Source organism: Lutjanus erythropterus, chromosome 20, assembly GCF_056507025.1.
Source record: "Lutjanus erythropterus isolate fLutEry1 chromosome 20, fLutEry1.hap2, whole genome shotgun sequence".
Lineage (NCBI taxonomy): Eukaryota > Metazoa > Chordata > Actinopteri > Lutjaniformes > Lutjanidae > Lutjanus > Lutjanus erythropterus.
Genome location: NC_139336.1, coordinates 13,475,906 through 13,494,197, shown reverse-complemented (window position 1 = coordinate 13,494,197; position 18,292 = coordinate 13,475,906). Strand labels below are relative to the sequence as shown.

Here is an 18,292-nt window from a genome sequence, read left to right as displayed (position 1 = left end):
TGCTAGTGTTTAAGTATAACAAATCGGGTCCATATCGATCTCATTTTCAGAAACCTGCCCTTCTTGCTTCCACAGTATGAGGCTGTCATGATGGAGGTCTGCTGGAGATAGAAACAAAATCCACATGTTCTGCAGCAAATCCTCTTAAGTGCCTTGGATGAAGCAGATGTTGAAGATGATGATCCAAGCTCTTCTTGGGAATCATTGGGTTAAAAAATATTTATGAATTTCAGTCCATTAACGCTTGCAAGGCAGAGGGTTTTAGTGTTAACTGAAGCTCTGAGATCCTTTGGCACCGGATGAATCTCATCAAGGATCATCAATGTTACAGTATCTGATTTATGAATCATTTATGCTCCCCGAGAGCTCATGGGCCCAGCTGCGTTTGTCGTCTTGTGGATCAGTATTTGGGAACGTGAAAGTTTGTCCATAAGATAATATGGAGGAACCTGTAGCTTTAAAACACCTCGTTCGTTTACAGTCTGTAGAGCCCAGAGGATTGTCATTCTCTTAGGATCGATTCTCTCGATGCAGGAGGGACGATCTGCAAATCAAAACATTGACAGTCAGCATTATTGCATTTATTTTATTTATTATGTTAACTTGCAAAAGGTTTCAGTAGCTAGGTTTTCATGGACAATAATTCTTCAGTCCGACTGAAATGATCATATTATATGACTGATTATATGTGGTTTAGATATTAAGGTCCATGTAAACGCAGCTTGCTTCAAATGCATGTACCCACCTAAGAGACCTGCGACTGTCTTTCTCCATGTTGTTCTCAGGTCCTTCACTCTCATACGAGGCCAAATGCAGCTCTGCAGTGATAAAACGAGACAAAGTTTGATTTGTTCTCCTACTTGATGGCAAATAGCCAGATGACATGTGAAAATCATGTGATTTATGTATGACTGAATAAACACAGAGGACTGCATACTGACCGTCTTCGCTGAAGACAGGCGTGGTGACAAGGTACTGGAGGATGCGGCGGTCTCTGTCGAACGGACAAATCACCTGGCGCCATACCAGGAACTCGCTCACCTGCTTTGCAAGTTCCCACAGTTTCTGTTAAGACACAATGACAACAGACTTTTTCAGCACTGACACTAATTTAACAAAATGGATCTGGTTGGCTCTCACAGATTCAGGAAATACGTTAAACCAACAAAATTATAAAGAACAACAAGAAGAACAAAAAAAAGTTTCTGTTATTGGTAAGGAAAAGCATTGAGAGAGAGGACAGTGTGCCTTTTAGCCACAAGGGGGAGTCATTACATCACATTACATCTCTTCTCAAGGCCTAAACCACAGCATTATTGTGAGGCTGTTACATACTGTCACAGTGAATGATAAGTTCTAACTGTGTTTAAATGAGTTTATATCACAGTTATAACACTTATATTTGTCTGTTAATGTTAAAAAAAAAAACAATCAAGTCGAAGACACAGACTTCAACCTGATTCATTCAAATACTGTGTAATTTTTAACCATCTCTTGAGTTGTGGACTGACCTCAAAGTTGATGTGTCCGTTGGGCAGCCTACTGGAACAGCCTTCATTCAGGAAGTAGATGTCTTTAATGAGCAGACTAAAGAAAGGAATCACAATCTGGAGGACAGAGACAAAAACAGGTTTATATTAAGACTTGACATTTGGTACATTAGGCCTTTTCCTGTTTATGAGTCCAGTGTGCTGTCTTACCTTCTCCTGGCTGCTGTGTGCCGTCTCTGACCTCTGGGTGGCGCCACGGAGCGCGGTGCGGTAATTGCTGAAGTTGCTGGACGGGTCCATCTGGTGCTGAATGAGGTCAGACACAGCAGATGTTGACACATATGCATGCACTAAGAGCTGGGAATCCTACACTTTAACAGAGAATTTCAAATAATTTTTAAAAATCATGGATGCCTGATCAGGAGGTTTTTATCCATACTGGTAAGATAATCGATAATTTAAAATTTTTGTATTTTGAAAAGAAGTTCATATAACCTGTAGTTGCACATGTGAGGGTAAGAAATGCTAAGATTTAGTGAACAAAACTGTCAGTCTAACAGTCTAACAGACATCACTGTCAACAAAAATAAATGACAGTTCTGTCAGTTTTTAATATATTCTCATTATCTGCCCAGATTTTTATTGTGCATCCCTAAAACAAAATCGAATTACAGCATTAAATCTCGTGAAACACTGATGTGTGCAGCTTTTCTCACCTCAAGGATTTCAAACTTGTCGGTGTTGACTTTACTCCAGGTTTTCTTCAGTCTGGAAACAGGACTCATGTTCATCCCAGCTGAAAGACAAGAGAAAGTGTGAGTACACAAAGGATTTATTTGCAGTGGCAGATCTGAGAAAACGAGCAGGCTGGACAGCTTCAAGCCTCCACTAATGTGGTTTGTACGTCCATGAACTGCTCAACGTTATAAAACTCCAGCTGGCACTACATTTATTGACTTTGAATTTGATTACTGGCTAGTGGACAGAGAAATGGTGAGAGCTACATTTTAACTGTGTCCACTACTTAAAAAAAAGATGTGACAAAGTGGCTTGTTAATTACTGATTTAAGTGGAATCCATTAAAATAATTTCCTAAATATCAAGCACATTTATCAGATTTTTTTCCTTTCTTTGATGTGTGCCGCTGACGCAGGTTTAAGCACCGTGGTGATTCTGCACTTAATTTACCAGAAATCACCTGCCATTCAAACAGTGTGGGGGCTGCTTTTAATTGTCTGCTGATGAGAAGTGAGTTTCTGTCTGTTTTTCACTCACTGATGATGGCCATGAGGGAGTTGAAGTTGCCGATGTTGAAACACTCCTGAGCCACGTCAATGAAGAACTCTATGATCCGTGCTCGGTGTTTCTTCTTCACTGGCTGTAATTAAAGAACACAAAAAGAATTTTTTTATTACTTTGTAAACACATGTTTTTGGAATGTAATTAGCGTCGGTCCCAAATGATTTAAATCAAACTATAAATAGCTGGCTGGACCTTTGTGTTTTAGAACGAACACCAGGGACTCTGGTGTGTGTAAAACAGAGGCAGACTTGGAGTTTCTGAACTGTTCCTTCGAGCAAAACGTACCATGCAGATCTCAGTGGCCACCAGGTAACTCAGTCTGTTGAACCAGTTGACGTAGGCCTCCAGGTTACTGGTTTTACGCTTCCGGAAGAAACCCTAAAAAACAGGAGGGAGATGACATGGTCAACACACGTAAGTCCACAGACTGAAAAGGATGCATTTTGTTGTGTTTTATCAGTGTTTCTATATCATGTTTCTATCAGTATTTCAGGGATGTAAATGTCAAAAAATACAATAACAACTCTTTTTTTATCCTTGAATACATTCATCTCACTTGATGGAGTTTGCTCGGAGCACTAAAAATAGTATTAATTGATAGTATTAATACACAACAAACACAAATATTGAGCTATTGAACGGATTCCCTCCTATCCAGCAGGATCTTACCAGTCTCTTCAGATTGAGGTATTCACATGAGGCACTTTTCCTCTGACAGGGCTGTAATTTTGATTATTTGTGGACATAGCTATTGTAATTTTTAGCTGTGTGAAATTCTGCATCATAATTTTCTTGAGAGTAACCAATCGATAATCGTATAAAGAACAGAAATACAAGGAAACAGGCGGCTGCTACTCTATTATTTCCTTTCCTGCAAATGGGATCTTGACAGCCATCACACCCACACAACCTGTGGACCTGCACAGTGGAGTCTGTGACGTGTACGTTGTTATTTCCATCTCATTTACATCTGCTTTTGGTATTCTGTGAGACAAGCAGCGGTGAACCTGCTTGCCAGAGGCACTTTTATATAAATAAACATTATAAAAGCATTGTATAAATAACCTTGACTTGGCTGTGATGATGTAATCGCGGTAGATTCATTCCTCTATTAAATGCTTACACAACACCGGCAGCCCACTCCACTCCAAACTTCCCCTCTACACTTCAGGACCCCTTACGCTGACTCAACCGCTCTTTTATACAAAGTGGATCTTATATAAGTGGCACCGCAGCAGTGAGGGCCGAGATGCGGCGCGGACCGGTCGCAAACGGCGGCTGAAAGCTTGTTCTCAGCAGCGCTGATTGAAAACGACCCTTCAGCTGACTCACAGGACCACTTAGGAGGCAGAGAGCCCTTCAGATACACTTAGACGTACGCAGAACGGCTCTTTCATGCTGTGTTTGATGCATTTTCAAAAGCTAAATTCGAAAAAAAAAAGCTGCACAAATTCCCCAAATCTGGCAGTAGGATCTTTTATGTGGTTTCTAAAGCAAATTAACTGAAGCAGACCACAAATTACACTGAAAACAGACCCAAAAGACAGACACTTGAAATCAAGGAATGACTCTCTTTATCATTCCTTTGATGCTGATGATTACAAACAGGTCATGTTGCTGTATTTTTATCTTTACAATTTTAGAACATGTGTGCAGAAATCTCTAGCTGTAGATCCACCAAACTGCTATTTCTGACTGAAATTACTACTAATCTGAATTACTCTGTGAAATCAACCATTGAATCTTAATAGAAATATAATAGAAAGGCTGATTTAATCATTTCAGTGTTTCAGCAGGTCTCCACAAGTTTAATTCAAGACCTTTTAAGATCATCAGGAACGCAATTTGAGACTTCTTTCACTTCCCTACTGGCAAAAAGTATGGTAATTAATCTCTGAATAAAATCTGCCAATACAAATCACGTAATGTAAGACTGTAAGAATGTAAGTTCATTCCACTTGAAGATGTAGCACGAAGCCAGCTAGGTAACATGGATTTATTGTAATTTTTTTTTTGCAACTTTTCCTATTCCCATTCACGAATTTTGACCATGTCTGACTTCACGTCCCAGAACTGCACAGGGACACATTTTAAAGACAAAACAGAAGAAGGGAAACGTGGATTTATTGTAGTTTCTGACAATGCTGCACATTTTTCACATCTTTTCCCAAATACCATTTAAAAGTGAGATTGATGTTAACGCTACTTTATAAAACCTTAACTTCATAATCCAATCAATTTTCAAGAACTATCAAAATTGTAAGACATTTTAAGGCCTGAAATCCAGATGATTGTATTTCAGACTTTTCAAGGAGCTTCACAAACCCTGCATTTACAAATCTATTTAATCAGCAACAAAAAATACTAGAAGGAAAACTTAAACTAGGAAATGTTTTTCAAACTCAGTCGTACCTTATGGTTCTCCAGGGGATCCTTCATGGCGAATGTCTGTATGAACTCCTCAGGGCCAATAAAACTCAGTCTGTCCTGAAGGCAGAAAACAGGGAGAGGAAACGCTCAGGACATTGATAACTGAACGTTTAAAGATTGGGTCTGCCAGATAAAACAGCACAACTGAAAACAATTTATCTTTATATAAAATTTGAGTATTAATAAACCTTCATTATGAAACACCACAGCAAAAGAGACCACACAAAGGGGTTTATGGGAAAGCAGTAAAACCAAGGAATAAAAATCTCCAGTACACCACCAAAATAATACATTTAGATGAGTAAAAAAGGCTTCTAAAGTAGTAACCACATGTCAAGATATAAAAATGAATGTAAGAACACATTTCATCACAGATTTCAGTGTCAGATTTCACAGCAGATGGTTACACAGAAGACTTATGACACACTACAACAGAATGAGTCCCAAATCTTTGCCCATCTAACTTCCTACCAGTTCAATGTGAGTGAGCTGCTGGGCGAGGATGAAGGCGTCATCGCACACACTCATTACGTCGCTGCGCTGGCCAGAGGCCTGCTTGCTTTTCAGGGAAGCGGGCCGTTCCATCGCCACGGCGTTGAGAGCAGCGACGGCCTCCTCATACTGGCCGAGGGCAGAGAGGCGCTTGATGAGCCGCTGCGTCATCTGCTGCATGGCTCGCCAAGAGTACTGGAGGCACAACACCAACACAATATCATCATTAGATGCGATACTCGCAACAGAAAAATAAGACCAGAGGAATCACAAATCATTTTAAAACTTAATTCCAGAAGATTTGACACTAACATCATCCCCTCGAGCCACATGGTGCGTCATGTCCTTGAGGCATCGCATCATCCTCTCGTCCCTGAAGTCGTACGGGAACGTCTCTGTCCACTCGGTCAGCAGCTGCACCAGCTTAGGTGCCACCTCACGGAAACGGATCTACAAAACATCACATGGCATTTGAATTGTCACTGATGTAGACATTATATAACTGTACATAATTTATTGGTGTAATCTGTTGAGATAAAATCTAAACTTCATGACCTTTATGTCTATAACTTCACAAAAGTACCCAAAGCGGACCGTCTTTTTGAAACAATATTCCTCTGTTTGTTTATTGTTCCCATTAAATGTGTTCTCTTCAGTTTTATTTCCCTTGTGTCAATCTGAACCCTCTCTGTCTTCTCTGGAAATTCTTTGCTTATGAAATAGTCAATAGTTATTTTCTCCCAAAAAAAGAATTACAGAGGTTTGTGTGTGTAAGTGTGTAGGTTAGAGAGTGTGACGGTGTTAAGGTGGGTGTGAGTTTGTGTGGGAGAGGGAGTGAAATGAGAAGAATAATTGTGCCTCTGTGTGTGTGTGTGTGTGTGTGTGTGTGTGTGTGTGTGTGTGTGTGTGGGTAATCTGCCCACCTTATCCAGCAGGGCGTCTCCAGACCGCTGCTGCTCCACACACAGGTGACAAACCCTCGTCATGAGCTCGTACGGGTGCAGGAAGAGGCGTGAACTCAGCAGGAAGGTGAACACATACGACCTCTGATGATGAGGAAACAGAAAAGCTCTCAGAGAAACAACAGAGGACAAGAAAGGACGACAGGCATTCTGTTTACACCCACTAAAATTACTAAAAACAACTGGTGTGCACCAACAAAGATTAATTCCATTTAAGAGTATCAGAGTTTAGCAATACTAGGTTTAAAATGAGTTTAGATCTAACGGAGCTCTCTGTATAATGAATCAAAATGTTATTGATATAAACCTGACTTTAATTGTAATTTACCTGGGGATCCTTATTTAGCTAGCTAGCAAACAATGTGATATTTTATATACTTTTTAGCTAGTTGAGAGCTAGAAAGTAAGCTAGCAGCTAGCTAAAAGTTAATATTTTAAAAGGTAATATTTTTATTTTGCTGAATCATCTCAAAAAGGTGGATATTTTAAAGGATAAACCTCCTCAAGTGTAAGTTTAAAGTGTATTCTGGATCACATTTCAAATTGGAGTTTCACATTTTGGTGCAACATAATTAAATTTAATCTACGTTCAGATAAAAAAAAAAAAACTGAATTGAAACTTTCTTAATTTAATAAGTTTTAAAGTTTGGTGTAACATCATTTAAAGTTGAACCATGATTTCTGGTTTAAAGATTAATTGATGCTTACATCAGGGTAGTAGTCGACTGTGGGAACCAGGTGCTGGATCAGCGCCTCAAGCGATGCTGAAACCAAACTGTTGTCATGATAACACATCTCCCCGTAGCTAGCGGTAACGCCGTGTCCATAAATTCGGCTTTTCGTTGTAATAGAGTTGTTACGACACGACTGCTCGCTGCTGCTCCCGCCGCTGCTGTGGCGATACGCACGCCCAGGACAGGAAGTGCTATGCTGTCGTGGGCTGTGGGGCTGCGGCGAGGAGTACGGGTTCTCCGACACCACGCAGCTGCTGCTGTAATGATGCTCCTTCGCAGTCGCAGAGGACACAGAGGAGCTGCGGTACGAGCTGTGAGGCTGCGGTATGTCGTAGGGGTTTTCTGCAGAGGAGTAGGTGCCGTTGTAGACATTTTCCTTCGCAGGCTTTGGGGCGGTGCCGCTGCGGTACGGGCTGTGAGGCTGAGGATGGCTGTTGTTGTTGCTGTAAGAGTTGAACTTTCCAGCATACGGTGTGGTGGGAGGCATGATGACCTGTAGACGAGACACAAGGAGGAGGTTAGGAGCAGACAATATGGATCAGCTCGCCAACAAATTATTACTTACTACAGCCGCTGATGTCTATTTATGTTGAATTCATTAAATAAAATACCTGATATATCAAGGTATTACAGTTTGAATGATATGGCTTTTTTAGGGCCAATACTGATTATCAGTCGTCAAGGAAACCAATAACCAATATTTGGAACTGACAGCCTATACATTTGCACCAAAAAAGTGAAAATCTTGTTAACATTTTGAATAACACAACACAAGTACAACACAAAACTTTGTTGAAATGTCTTTAAGCATATGTTAAATTGAAATAGAACTTTTTAACATTGCATTGGAGCCTAAGTAGCACATTTTTTAATTCATTTATCTTATTGGCCATTGGATTGAAAACAACACTGATTGTGATCGCATCTGAAGATGCTGAATATTGGACCTCCCAATCGGCCAGGCTGATATGCAGCAGACTACTTAGATCTAACGTAATCCCATTAATCATCTCATGGCCCGTCAGATTTATCCTGCAACCCCTCCGAGAATTAGACACTGGGGCTTTATGTCTTGATAACGTCTTCGATTAGCTGTTCAGTTCATAAAATGTCAGAAAATGGTGACATTTTTTAATCACCGTTTCCAAAGCCCAAGGTGACATCCTCAAATGTCTTGTTTTGTCCACAACCCAAAGACACTGAGATTGTGAAAATATTCTGATCTCTCATCTCTGAAATCAGAGAATTTGGATACAAAGGACTCATTATAACCACCAAAATAGCTGGTGAGTCATTTAATAGTTGACAGCTATTGGATAGACTGTTGCAAGTCTGCAGAAAACCCCGACAAATGACAGGAAAAAACAACACAGCAAGTGTAGACAAATTCTTATTGTCTCATTACATATTTCCTCATATTGCCCAGTCTTTGAGAAGGTGTGAATGATGAAGTATGACTGTTTCCTAAAGGAATCAATTCCTTCCAGAGAGACATTTGACATCTTCACATTGTTTTTTTTTTTTTGTTCAATCAGGAGTCCCAAACCCAAATCTATTCAGCTTATACTCGTAAAACTTTCAGGTATTCATCGACATCAGTAATAACTGCTGCTATTAATATCTTTCATTAGAAGTCACTCTACTTTATGTGAACTTTCCCTGCTGTCATACCACGTCAGAACACCGCTCACTTCCTGGGAATGTTCCATTACTATGTTTGCATGTTGTGAAAGTATCTGTTTGAGCAACTCAATCATGCAAAGCAGAGACTTAGACGTGTCTGTAAAAGTAATGACCCTTAATCACATAATTTTACCCCTCCCCTGTTTACCGTTTTGGCTTTCAGCTGTTGAAAGATAGCTCCTTGAGAAATCCACTTTCCCTCAGTCATTAGTTGGTAAAAATTTTTACAAATCGGCTTTTAAACAGATTTTTTTTCACTGTGTAAGGATAGTTTTTTGGCATCAGATCTGTGTAAGGAAAACAAATAGGCCAACAGATGGATGATCTCGAGACAGCAGTGATTTTTTTTGTCTTAATGGTGAAGATAATTGGATCTGTGGTAGGTAAGCTGATCCCTGATCATCACCAAGGCGTGCTTTAACTCTGGAGCCTTCTTTATCCTGCTACTGTTGTCTGTCTAGGAACCACATGCCAGCGTAAATCAAGCCGCACACACACAGACACACACACACGTACCCCACACAGCGACGTATACACACGCACGTACACTGTGCCAGAAAACAAAACCCTGCAGGAATCCAGCAGACTTTTGTTTGTCCATCACAGCGCCGACAGAGGAGTGCCTGCCTGAGCCAACATCTTACACACACACACACACACACCCTTGTCCACTGATGGCGCCTAGCCCCATGCCGGTATAATCCAAACACACACGCATGTCACACATAAACAAATGATGGCTTGAGCGACATGCACACACAAAGACACACACTCTTGTATACCACAGTGCCTGGCGTCATGCCAGTGTAAGCCAGTCCAGTGCCAGCCCGTCTTCTGAACCCTGTGATCTCTCCCTGCTGTTTTCTTTCTAACTTGGTTATAAGATTACGGAGGCTTTACCTTCCTGAAGTTACAATATGTAATCTGGAGCAGTGTCAAGTTGAGATAAGATTCCACTGAGTAATATTTACTCCACTTTGGATGCCGTTTTTCTGTCTCCGAGCTTGTGTTTGCACCGAGAGGTGACCTTACACAAAATGGAAAACACGTCTAAAAATTAAAAACCAATCTCTGGTTTTTCCAGACTGACTTCCTGAAAAGTTGACCCTTCGGATGGTTTGCGGCTTCCATGCCGCAGCACTGAAACTTAACTCGCTCTAAATCATAGGTTACATTCTCTACGGACGGCTTAATGATGACGTTGGGAGCATAATTTCATATTGAGGGCATTGTTTGAAATCTCTTGTTTGTAAACTTTGAGAAATTGCAGGCTTACATAGAGGTTTGATGTTGAAATAAATACAGGAAAAGGCAGACATCTAGCTAGTTTTGCTGGAACACTGTACCAACAAAACCACAAGAATACAGTTTCTTGTGAGCAGGATTTGCTCCTGTGCTGAACTTTTTAAAAATAAGCTTTAGAGTACATTTTGCCTTTAAAGCGTCAAGCTTGCAGACTGCAAACACTTAGTCTCACTCTCCTGTTCCAAGTGCGTAGGAAAACCTATGGTGGTAGGGTTGGATGGTGTCAACCAAACTGGCATATGACTACAATTTCCTAAGTGAAACATCAGCAATGGACAATGGGTTACCAGCAATCCCTGTCTTCATCCAGCGTATACCTTGTATGACTATAGCTGTACATTTTGTCTGTAAGACAGATTAAGTGGTCCAAAGAAAAGACACAATGAATATCTTGGGTTGGCCTAAATGGACAGATTTAATAAGATAATAGTAAACAGGATGTGGAGACGTAAAGGTAGTGCAATGAACAGCAGCAACAGCTACTTTCTATTTTTGCTTGCACACGTCAAAAGATGGAATGAAACTTCTGCCTTACAGCAACTCTGAGGAGACACACTACCTCAAAAACAGACAGGACTTTTAAATCACGGTGCTATGATGGTAGGGGGCCAACCCTACTGCTAAAACAAAACACAAAAGGCAGTATCTACAGCCAGTGTTTGGTTTGTCCGTTCTGGGCTATTTTTAATGGCGGTTTAACATGGGAGACTGCGTGGAAGAGGCCCCACGTTCTGAAGATAGACATAGCTCATCCGAATTTCATGAAAACGCAATGATTCTTATTTTCAAGTGATTATACACTAATGAAAATATACTTATGAGCATTATATTTCATTTCAGACATATTCTGCCAATGAATCTCTCTAAATTTTACACAATGAACCTTTAAGTGACATCAGTTTGACACAATGGAATGTAGTGTGTGGTGCCTAATATGTCATAACCATCATCAGTTAAGTCTTTGTTGGAGCTGCAGGCAAATATCATTTGCTAAATGGTTTTAAATCAGTTAAATCTGTCCAAACTACTGCCAAGAGACAACGTAATTTGGCAATTTCAGTGAATGTGATAGTTGGCAAATATCCTACTGTACGTGAATGCCACCTTTTGTTTGTCTTTTAATGGAAAGTTGTACTGCTTTATGAATGTTTGATGGTTTGTTTAGAGATTTTTTGGACCTGACAAGAATAAATAGGTTAGTGGGAAGTGTTGCTGTTCATCAATTTGCTTTTCAGCTGCTTCCTTCTTGGATAGCTGCAGATTAACAGAGCCACCGCTGGCTTCAGACTAACTTCACTCCACTTGGTTCCAGAAATGGAAAAAAAAAACAAATCTTTCAACCTGAGGCAGACTTTTTTTTTTTCAAAGAAATCACATAATGTGGTTTTAAAAAGGTACACCCAGCTATGCTGAGGCCAGTTATAAAAGGGCGGGGGAGAACGAGGGGGAGGTGTTCAACAATAGAGGTATTATCTCTCCTGTCATGGCATTAACAGCCACACAAAGACCCCCAGGAAGAGATCAGAGCAGATCACAGCAGATCAGACACACACAGCAGCTTTCACACACTCGGCTTGCCACCGTCGGGCCGTATGATGCCCTGCCTCTGCACAAACCGAGGCTCGGGATCATTTTCACATCAGTCAAAACCAGTAAAGCCGACTTTCTCATTCTTCTGAAAGGTGTGAACCTTTATTATTGCCTGACAGGTATCAGGTACTATTAGGTAATGCACCATAAAGCCACACTTTTATTTGCCAAGTGCAATAAAGGAACAGGAATTTGTCTTGATGGCTTCAGTAAAGGAGCATATCGAAACTCCCATATTGACTTAAACAGATATAACTGCACGTGGCTTAAAGACCTCAAAGTCAAGTGCAAGGAATACATGCACAGCACACCACAGACTATAAACCACTAAAGTATAATCAGGAATTGTGTCCAAGCACTTTGCAGCTAACTTGGCCAGTCCTTATTAAATTGTCCTTATTCAAAGCCAATTGACCCCAGAGAGCATCTACGCACTCACTGACCTAATAATAGTGAAACCCCCTGATGCTTAAACACAACAGGAGCCAGAAGGAACAAGAGAAGATGTGTTTGCAAAGACTCCTGCTTCTTTTTCTGATGATATCTGAAGCCTTTAAGCAGGGCTGCTAGCCAGAAAACAACATTGGTGCCTTTAGTCATCATTTAGTCACAGTCATACAAACTAACAGCAACTTCCATGTTCTGTAAGGTAAAATTACTTATTTTGTCCATAAGGTTTGGTTGGTACAAACTCCAGCAGTAGATTGCTTATCTTCTGTGCTTCTCCAAACTGTGGGTTTGCTGACTGTAATCTACTGTAAGTAACACACTGACTATTGTTAAGTATCCTCATCTAACTCCACATTAAATTATCTGAACTATCCCTTTAAGTACTATGAAGTTATCTAAATGACTAAATTAAATAGTCTATTTTGTTATGATTGGGATATTCTGTCCATATTGCTCAGTTTATTTGAAAGTAATTAAATCCATCCCAACAAGGCTCATCAGATGTGCTATAATCGGTTTTCATAATAGGGATCCCAAGTCCCTTTAATTGTGTAAAGTTCAACACGTAGGTTCAAACAACGTGGACACATGCTGTGAGAGAGAAAAGCACCTGATAACAGGACCTGTAAAACAATTTATCAGAGTAGTTAAAGGCCAATGTAATGCAGTGCTATCTTTGTCCTACTTTGCACCATATGTACTTTGACACTAATATGTTGCAGCAGGCAAGGAGTGTGAGCAAGACAAGCATGTTAGTCTGAGGGAAACTTTGACAGCCAGACGCATTTGTAACAATAAATGAGGTTAAAGTCCAGGCTGTACTCGTATCACTTACTCTTGGTGTTGTCAAAGCTGCACACTAAACAGTTTTACACATACAAGAGTTAACCCTTTAAACAGCACACTATCATACGCAGAGATCCTGTGAGATGAGGTCCGTGACCTGCACTTATACCAAAGAGGAATACTCCCACATAAGTCAGTCTATTTTTCTCTGGAAGGATGGTTTCACTCTGTTGATGGGATTTCACTCCCAAATCTTGACTTGTTATTTCCTGTGTGAGAAGTGACTCTAGTCAGGACGTCATTTAGGCCAAATAAAATGAATACATGATTTTTCAGTTAGTGATGACAGTCTGATCTTAATTTTGAGGTGATATGAAACTTGGCCTGCTGAAACTTTTAAATGCTATCAGACCTGACTAACTCGCCACACCTTTGAATTGTGCTAATGTGTGTGTATCTTCCAGCTATGTTACCTTTCACCTGCTATAGCACCACGACCAAGGAGCTTTAAAATGTTCTACGCAGGTCAGTCAAAGTCAGGTAAAAGTATGTTTCTGTACAAAGTGAGGGGCATAACAAGGACCTAAAAAGAAATCTGTGCTGGGATACTTTGAACCACTTGAACACAACAGACAACAAATTATTTTTGTTGCCAAACCAAAATCAGTGTGATAAGTGATGTATATTTGTCTTGATGTTTATTGTGTTTTGTACATTTGTGGTAAGAGTCTTATGCCTTGTATCTTTTAACCTGTGTAATCTTGAACAGCGCTGCCCAACAATGCAAAAAGAACTTTGAGAGTATCGTATTGTATCGTATCCAGGATTTTCAGGCCCAGTGGCAAGTATTTTTTGACAGGGGATGGTGGTTAAGTGTCTTTTTCACTCTTAACAGAGTGATGGCACCAATAAGGTAGGGCCTATAGTTTCTGTGTTAATAATCATGGCTGGAATTGCAGAACTGAGAATTTAAAAAAGCCAGGGCCCTACATGTGCTAAAAGGTGACTGTAGTTTTGAAAAAAAAAAAATCAAAAATACATTGTACATTGGGAGAAACCAGGGTTTTGTATCGTAACATGTCATGTTGCATTGGCTACTTTGTTCCTCTTCAAATGCAAAGACTTTTCTTTGTCATATGTGATTTAATATTTTTTATATGCACTACAATAACTCTTAGTTGCAGCCTTAGTTCAATCCCCATAATTACAGGTAGAAACTGTAACTGATTTGACAGACTGTTAATTATTTAAGACAATTTTTTAAGCAAAAATATCAAACAGTGCTCAGCTCCTCCTCTTCAAATGTAAAGGTTTGCAGCTTTTCTTTGTCTTATGTGACTAGAAATGAAATACTTTTGATTTCTGGACTGTTAGTCAAACACAGCAAGACATGTAAGACAACCTTGGACAAAAGGATGTTTTAATGGCCATTTTTCACTACTTTGACATTTATTTGTTTATTTATGCTGATTAATTAATGATGAAAATAGTTGTTAGTTGCAGCCCTTCTTCAGTCCACTTACTTCCACTTTCATGGACTTTTCCATCTCAAGAATAAACAGCTGAATACACACACCAGTCAAGATTTTGTTATAGTTTGCTGTCCAAGCATAAGAACATTCTTACCCATACCACAGGACCACAGCTCTCATTTGAGGTTTGAAAATTTCAGGTGACTCTGCAGCATCACCACCACCAAACTTCGAGCGTCATCACCATCTGACCAAACGAGCCAAACGAAAGTAGGAAACATCGCAGAACAAACTGTTCCACTCACGCTTGAGTAAGCATACTATGGGGTCAGCCGCTGTCAAAACACCAGACGCTGGGACCCGCTGACCAGTTCACAAACCCGCACCTGCAACTAAATCTGATAGACAGGCAAACAGAGCCGGATACAGACGCCACGCTCAGATTGGCTGCAGAGATACGCGTGGAGTACAATTCACCCACTGCCTGGTCCTGTTTTTCATCTTTCAGTCCCACACACACGGCATTGAAGCATGCATTTCTTTGTGTGTAGGCTCTACACACACACACACCCACAGGGTTACAAGTGCACAGAGGCACACAAACACACTCACCCACACCTGTCCCTTGTATGATCTGGTAGGCTAGTACAGTATTAACCTAGAGTCAGAAAGGATAAAGACACATTATCTCCTATGCTGCTGCTGGGCTATAATAAACCAAAGCTCTTTCACACACAAACACACATTTTCTATTGTCTATAAACCTACAGCTCCCACAAACCACTGTTTACAGCACAAAAAGAACATTTTATTTTAAGATTAAAGTTGGAAACCAACTGCACATGATTGTTTTTAGACCAGTTGAAGCCCCAAAATGTTAGTTATGCTCACCAGACTGCCTTTGTGTTAATTATTAAGTAAGTTAAACCCTTTAATTTGAGGTTTATTTAAGCAGCCTGCCTCATAAGCTTGGAAAGTAATGGAGAATTGAGGCAAGTCAAGGGACTATTGTTTATATAGAGAGGTGTGGAGGGAATAAAGCTGTTTCAAGTCTGTTTTGGCCAGAAGTACATACACTTTCTCTCATTCTTTTTTCTTTTCCCTACAGACACATGCACAATCTGTTATTCTCCCTCTCTCAACCACACACACATATTCACACACCAGGCAGGCCACCATGCCTGGTCTACATTATGGGCTCCTGACTGAGTCATAACACAGTAAAAGTAAAAGCTGACTGTGAAAAAGCCATGCTGTGCAAACCACAGTCCCATCACAGGTGCTGGTGGTGAGTAAGGTTTGTTTGCGTCTGACAGCCAGCCAGCCTAATTATAAATTCACATGGGTGGTAAACAATAACAACAACAAATGTAGCTGTAAGAGGAGGAAAATAGACATAAGGGAAGATAATTTTAGCACTCTTTTTTTCAAATATCACAAGACTGAACAAAAGCTTTTTGAGTTAACAGGCTTTTTTTTACCATAAAGTTTCATTTTAGGAAATCAAAGCTACTACAAGTAATTTTAAACTGGTTATGACATCGTCTCAATTAAATACTGATGCCTGTATGCCACCTACATAAGCAAAGGAGACCATTAAAGAGAAGATTGGATATTTCTGTACAGGTATTCTTCATGGCTGCCACCTGGTTGTGTTCACATCAGCCAGTTAAAAAAAAACAGGAGATTTCTATTTAGATAATTTTAATATTGATGGTTATTATGGTGGAAACACTACCACTTTTGTCCACAAGCACCTCGAAAATCAACAAAATGTTTAAGTTCCGTGTAGTAGCTTTAAATTCTGATTCTAATCTGCTGATCATTTTCTTTATTAATCGGTTAGTTTGTTTGCTATATAAAATGTCACAAAATGGTGAAAAACACACAGTTTTCCAAAGCCCTATGTGACGTCCTTAAATGTCTTGTTTTGACCACAGCCTTAAGACATTATAAGGACCAAATAAACCTGAATGAATTCACATTTGGGAGGCTGAAATCAGAGAATTTGCACATTTATTTATTTATTTATTTATTTTTACAAAAAAATCAGTTGATAAATAATCAATTAATTGTTTCAGCTCTAATTGCAGCCATGAGATAAACGTAGGCAACTCAGTGATGTCAAAACGCAATGACGCAAAATCTTGTAGAGATAAATTTGTGACTACAAACTTTTCAATTCAGAAACGTAACGTCTTATTATCGCGTGGAGTTCTAAACGAGATTTTAAAACAGTTAAAATAATTTTCCGACAATAAAACTTAACTCCAACAAGAATAACGTTGTTTGTTTCTATAAATAACTCCATCATCCACACCCTGGACAACTTACCTCTTATGTGATGCAGCCCAGTGTCCGAATGCACTTTCTTGCACTGGCAGAAGCAGCTGAAAAACAAACAAGACTATCCCAACTGTTTGTCGTAATGTCCGCTCCGTCTGAAGCCGCACGGTGTAAAAACGCACAGATAAGTCTTTCAGCAGTGTGTCCGCGCCGTGCTCTCCTCCATTGTGTCTCAGCTCCTGATAGTTGAGTCAATTTGAACCAGCAGCGCCGTAATGAGCCTCAAAGAAAGGCGTATTCAAATGACTTCCACACAGCCGGGAAAACCGACCAATCGCAGCGCGGGGGAGGGTGCCTCAAGAGGCAGCGCCGGCCAATCGCAGCGGAGGAGTCGCAAAATCGAAATCTACGGCGGCTCTGATTGGCTGGCTCGCAGTCCGTAGACTTCTTTCTTTTCAACCGCAGCCAGGAGCAGTGAATGTTTTTGTTGGAGAGCTGAAATATGGAAGGTGTAAGGTTTCCGCCTGGAATGTGGTTGTGTGTGTGTCTGTAAGTGGGTCTCAGTGTCTTAAAAATCAAGAGTTTGTAAGAGTATAAGCCTCTGAGCTGTTTATTTTGTGTTGATAAAGTTTTATGTTGTAAATGATGTCAGTAAGCACTGTTGAGGGACAGCTGCTGGGAGAATTCAGGATAACAAGACACATGTGTAAAGAAAAAAAATCAACTATTTTATTGCTAGAAAGATGATAGTGATATAAAGAATGGCCTTGAAACAGCATTGCATGTCGTGGTATTATTTTTGCATATTAAAGTCTCAATATGTAAGTTCTCTCTCACATTCAGACAGTAACAGAAGATGTAGTCTGATGATGTCGTGAAGTAGCTAGGAATCATGGGAGTTTTTTTTTTTTTTTTTTTTTTTTTTTGTTAAACAACTACAGGTGCAGATGAAAATCTACCTGACATGATTCATGTAGAAGTCATGTTCATGGATGAGGTAATTTACTACAGTTTTATTCATGTTGCATTTAGACATGTTCGTCGATTTCCTTCGTCACTGGCATATCCGACATATATTGTTTCACAGAAATTAAATAGCAACCAGCACTAGTAGGAAATGCACTTACTTTCAATAAATTACAAATTTATCTGGGTTGGAACAGTGTTGGAAACAATAGGGATAGTATAGTATATAGTATTTTTATGTCTTTTTATGTTAATTCTTGACAGTAAACATTTTTTGGCTTCAAGCTGCATTCATTCATTTTGGCCACCCGCGGGCAACGGCACACACTGAAAACACATCTGAC

At 39.9% G+C, this 18,292-nt stretch overlaps 1 protein-coding gene across 1 annotated transcript; it reads right to left on the bottom strand.

The window, feature by feature from the left end:
- Nucleotides 1-219: 219 nt before the first annotated feature.
- On the bottom strand, nucleotides 220-17,248 carry LOC146308225 (ras-GEF domain-containing family member 1B-B-like). Its single transcript, XM_084746713.1, has 14 exons — nucleotides 17,031-17,248; nucleotides 7,385-7,903; nucleotides 6,638-6,760; nucleotides 6,027-6,164; nucleotides 5,694-5,909; nucleotides 5,205-5,279; nucleotides 3,078-3,170; nucleotides 2,766-2,868; nucleotides 2,207-2,286; nucleotides 1,701-1,796; nucleotides 1,512-1,607; nucleotides 942-1,065; nucleotides 746-818; nucleotides 220-544 (listed from the first exon to the last, which is right to left on the bottom strand). Exons 2-14 carry the CDS (start codon nucleotides 7,895-7,897, stop codon nucleotides 511-513), a joined length of 1,764 nt encoding a protein of 587 aa, XP_084602839.1. The 5' UTR covers nucleotides 7,898-7,903; nucleotides 17,031-17,248; the 3' UTR covers nucleotides 220-510.
- Between the last annotated feature and the right edge of the window lie 1,044 nt (nucleotides 17,249-18,292).

Coding starts and splice junctions, on each gene's coding strand:
- LOC146308225 (XM_084746713.1), bottom strand. CDS start 7,897: ATGCCTCCCACCACACCGTATGCTGGAAAGTTCAACTCTTACAGCAAC. Junction 3,171..5,204: donor ATCCCCTGGAGAACCATAAG/GTACGACTGAGT, acceptor CCTGTTTTTTAG/GGTTTCTTCCGGAAGCGTAA. Junction 2,287..2,765: donor CTCCCTCATGGCCATCATCA/GTGAGTGAAAAA, acceptor CTTGTCTTTCAG/CTGGGATGAACATGAGTCCT.